The sequence below is a fragment of the Hordeum vulgare genome, chromosome 7H (assembly GCF_904849725.1).
Source record: "Hordeum vulgare subsp. vulgare chromosome 7H, MorexV3_pseudomolecules_assembly, whole genome shotgun sequence".
NCBI classification, from domain to species: Eukaryota; Viridiplantae; Streptophyta; class Magnoliopsida; order Poales; family Poaceae; genus Hordeum; species Hordeum vulgare.
Genome location: NC_058524.1, coordinates 442,530,397 through 442,534,858, shown reverse-complemented (window position 1 = coordinate 442,534,858; position 4,462 = coordinate 442,530,397). Strand labels below are relative to the sequence as shown.

The 4,462-nt window shown below is 44.7% G+C and overlaps 1 protein-coding gene and 1 non-coding gene across 2 annotated transcripts; both read right to left on the bottom strand.

Moving 5' to 3' along the window:
• Positions 1–417: 417 nt before the first annotated feature.
• Positions 418–489, bottom strand: TRNAQ-UUG. Its single transcript has one exon. It is a non-coding gene; the product is annotated as a tRNA-Gln (tRNA).
• Positions 490–2,384: 1,895 nt separating this feature from the next.
• On the bottom strand, positions 2,385–3,969 carry LOC123411018 (NAC domain-containing protein 105-like). Its single transcript, XM_045103933.1, has 3 exons — positions 3,797–3,969; positions 3,373–3,683; positions 2,385–3,213 (listed from the first exon to the last, which is right to left on the bottom strand). The coding sequence occupies exons 1-3, from the start codon at positions 3,960–3,962 to the stop codon at positions 2,749–2,751; spliced, it is 942 nt and encodes a 313-aa protein (XP_044959868.1). The 5' UTR covers positions 3,963–3,969; the 3' UTR covers positions 2,385–2,748.
• Positions 3,970–4,462: the final 493 nt, after the last annotated feature.

Here is a 4,462-nt window from a genome sequence, read left to right as displayed (position 1 = left end):
AGACGGTCCTGTTTGCGGGTTATGCTAGAGATGCTCTAATATGTGAAATCCACAAAGGTTTGAATGGGCTGATGTTCCTTTTTTTTAGGAAGAACGGGCTGACGTTGAAAAAAAAAAAGTGAAACAGTGATAGAGGTGAAGCGACAATTAACGGTTATTATAACAGACGGTCCTGTTTGCGGATTATGCTAGAGATGCTCTAATATGTGAAATCCACAAAGGTTTGAATGGGCTGATATTCTTTTTTTTTAGGAAGAACGGGCTAACGTTGAAAAAAAAAGTGAAACAGTGATAGAGGTAAAGCGACAAAGTACAAAGGTTTGAACGGGCTGATGTTTTTTTTTAAGGAAGAACGGGTTTACGTTGCAAAAAAAAAAAGTGAAACAGTGATAGAGGTAAAGTGACACAGTACAAAAAAGGTCCTACCGGGATTCGAACCCAGGTCGCCAGATTCAAAGTCTGGAGTGCTAACCACTACACCATAGAACCGACTTGATTAATTTGAATTATTAACTTATAAGTACGGATCGATGTCCAGAAGCTAATGCTATCACACCCCAACATCCTTAAACTAACCTGATTATTACTCTAATCTTCTGTTCTAACGCGGAGAAACTTGTGTTAGCTTCTTGTCCTTAACCATTTCTCTTCTACTCCCTCCATTCCTAAATGAAATAAAACTATCAAAACGTCACATACTTAGAAATTGGGGGAGTATATCTATTTTCTCCCTTTCTTAAAATTTGTAAGAAAAAAAGAAACTAAAAATACAGCATTAGGAAAATAGATAAATCTAGCTATGATCCATGATTGGATTTCTTCTTTATCAGCTCCCTTACTTCACTCTGACTACTCTGCCTTAGGAAGTTTGACCATCACTTATATGATTCTTCTAAAACGGTCGAGTCGTGCAACTGGAAATTACAACTTTTGAGTGATGGGCCCAGTATAATTCAACACATGAATCACGGAAGATCAAAGTCGATCATTACGGAAGGAGTACCATCGGGTGTTATGATTAGTGGATGTTGCTATCGCGGCCGCTCCAATCTCTCAAGTCACGCAATATGCAAACGAGACTGATTACTCGTGCACTTGCACGGCTAGGTTCTACGTACCATACAGACAAGGACATGCACAGATATGCAATATTTTTTAAATAATAACAATAGAATAGAAACCATGTGCCAGTCTATACGCTTAAGGTGCACACGACATAAACAACTTTGGGTATGCAAAATGCAAGATAGGACGTGTCGTAGTTTAAGCTTTTTTTCTCTTTCCAAAGACGAGTACTTCCTCCGTTTTAAAATATAAGTTTTTTTAGAGGTTTCACTAATAGAATACATACGAATGTATATAGACATACTTTAGAGTATAGTTCAATCATTTTGCTCTGTATGTAAATCCCTAGTGAAATCGCTTAAAAGACTTATATTTAGGAACGAAGGAAGTATTATTTAAGTTTACCCATGCATCAGACGATGAACACAAATATATATTATTATAGGTTCATACTATCAAACATGCATAGTTTCAGACATAAATGGAAAAGAGAAGACCTCAAAGCTCGAAACAACCAGGACCCAAACAATATAAAATAACTCAGTTACATTCTGTCATATGTTGTTTGACGATGAACACAAACATATATTATTATAGGTTTATACTATCAAACATGCATAGTTTCAGACATAAATGGATCTACGTCCGCTGCTTGAAGATGGACTCGCGTAGGTGGAGGTCGTCGTTTGGCGTCATGGTGGTGTCGATGGCGGAGGCACCTGCCAAGGCTGGTACCTCAATCTGCTCTGAAGATGAACCAGTGGAAGATGGTGGCGGCGACACATGTGAGTGCGTCAGACCGGTTTGTGTCCCTGACCAGGTATGTACCTCGGTAGGGGCCACCGGCTTTAGATGTTAGGCTTAGGTGAGAGATTTGGATATTTGGCTCCGCTTGCACCCCTTCATCATATGGATAGGAGTAGCGGCAAATGTTGCCAAGATGGCGGATTCAGACATATTGTTGTACTACTTTATAATGTCCTCGGAAACAATCAATAAAATGATCGCATGCATCTCCCAGATGCAGAGGCCGGGGGTCATCCTCCTTTTCTAAAAAAAATCACATCCTGTCAGTCGAAGAAACCACGTGCGATCGTCTCCAGACGGTTGCACTGAAAGTCCATGGATTCCCTATCCTCTATACATATGTTATTTAAACTATGCAAACAAGTAACTAGTACATATGTTGGAAGATCAATGTAAGTCTTCCCATGATAGAAAAAAAAAGGTGCAAACAAATAGGATCGCTCTTTATTATACTTTCTCTGTCTCAAAATAATTATTTTAACTTTGAACTAGCTTTAATACAAAATTATACTAAGCTTAAGACACTTATTTTGGGACGGAGGGAGTTCGTGACAATGCAAGTATGCAATGATGTTGTGAACTTGTGATGTGAGGTACATATATATGGATAAATTGACATGACAAAGGAAATACTAGCTAGCTAGCTAACTAGGGTTGATCAATCCTGAGTTCGAAATCCCAGTAACGAAATTACATATACGTATATGATTATGTATGGTAAGTATATTTGTATATCCTATGACCTAGAATCAAAAGTGGAAAGTAATTAGCCACATGTAAAAATGGCAAGTAGTCGTCAAACATACATACTTCATCGTATGATCAAATTGTCAACAATTAATCAGTCAAGATACTCTGAATCTTCCAGATACATCGTTAAGTGTTCTTTGAGGAGCTTGAATTGGCTGCGGGCGGCGGCGTCATTGGCTGGCCGTGGAAGAGCTGTGGCGCCGTGGACGGCAGCAGGCTGTTCCACAGGTTCCAGTCGATCGTCCCCGCAGCAGCAGCAAGCTGCTGATCAGCACTGCTGCATCCACCGCTGATCTGCGAAATGTCGCCCTCGCCCTCACCGTCGAAGGTCGGGCTCTGGAGCGGTGGCGGCATGTCGGCGGAGAACAGCTGCACCTGCTGCTTGGACTCCGCCGCCAGAACATGCTGGTCATGTGGTGGACCCCCGCCGGCGACCATCAGCCGCGCGTTAGGGTTGTCGTAGTAGTAGTAATTGGAGGCGGAGCTGTAGCTGCCGTTCATCGTCGGGTACCCTCCGCCGCCGTAGGACATCCTGTGCTGCTGGTTGGGCACCGGCTTCACGAACGCGCGGCACACCACCCACCCTTCCTCCTGAACGGTCAAATTAACCCACAAAATTAATGAGTACTACTACAAATGAGCAACAGAATTCGTTGCTGAATTAGATCGACAAGGCGGAGAAGAGAAACCAGTCCATGCATGCATGGATGGAGATGAATCTTGAATCTTAATTGATGCATGTTTGCATGCCTGTGTGGGTGCGTGCTCGTTGGACTGGAGGCGGTACTCGTGGATGATCCAGTCGGTCTTGCGGCCGTTGGGGGCGCGGCCGCGGTAGAACACAAGCGTCTTCCTCATGCCGATCACGGCCGCCGGAGACGACGAGGATGAGGACAGCACCGGCTTGTCCCTCCCGGTGGCCTTCCAGAAGCCGGCAGCCGTGGCGCGGTTGGTGCGCGTGCCGCTGGGGTACTTGCGGTCCTTGTAGCTGAAGAAGTAGTACTCCGTCGTCGGGTCTTCCTGCCCTCCTCCTCCGCCGCCGCCGTACTTGCCGCACCTCTCTGCCATTAATTGACATATATACAGAGCTCGGTCAGTCTCCATTAACCACTTCAAAGTGCAAACTATTGAGCTCTGCAGGATCTACGAAATGGAGAACGAACTACGTACGTACCTTGGAGATCCCACGGCTCGATCCGGTAGAGGTCGACCTCCTGGATGATGTCGAGGTCGATCTTGTGGGAGGAGACCTTCCTGGCGAGGTAGTAGCCGACGAGCTCCTCCTCGGTGGGGTGGAACCTGAACCCCGGGGGCACCGTGTTGCAAGAGGACTCCTCCATTGCCAGACCACCTCGGCCGCTAGATCAGACGACGATCGATGCTCTCTGCTCTACAACATGCAAAAGCTACCAGGTTCAGGTTCAGGTTCAGTCCCAACTCTGAGCGAGCATGTGCATGTGTATCTGGATGGGCCAGGCAGGGAGAGAAAAGCTCCTAGAAATAGGAAGGCATGCACTGCACTCCTCATGCAATGGGATGGGAATGGGATTCAGGATGGCATGCCGACCTAATTAGTTGTTGCACCGCACCTAAAGAAGTCGTACCCGTACATACACTACAATACATTCTTCTCGAGTACTAGTATATTATTTGTAGGCGAAAATCTAGGTAGCTATCTAGACAATCCGTGTATTGTACGTACAGTACTACCTAATAGTATAGCTATTTCGGTTTCAGACATGAAAGACATGGACTGATCAGTTAATTAGGAGTTTAGGACTGACCAGCTTGTGGCATACCAAAGCAGGAACGAAATTAAGTGAAGAGACGGATGCAAATC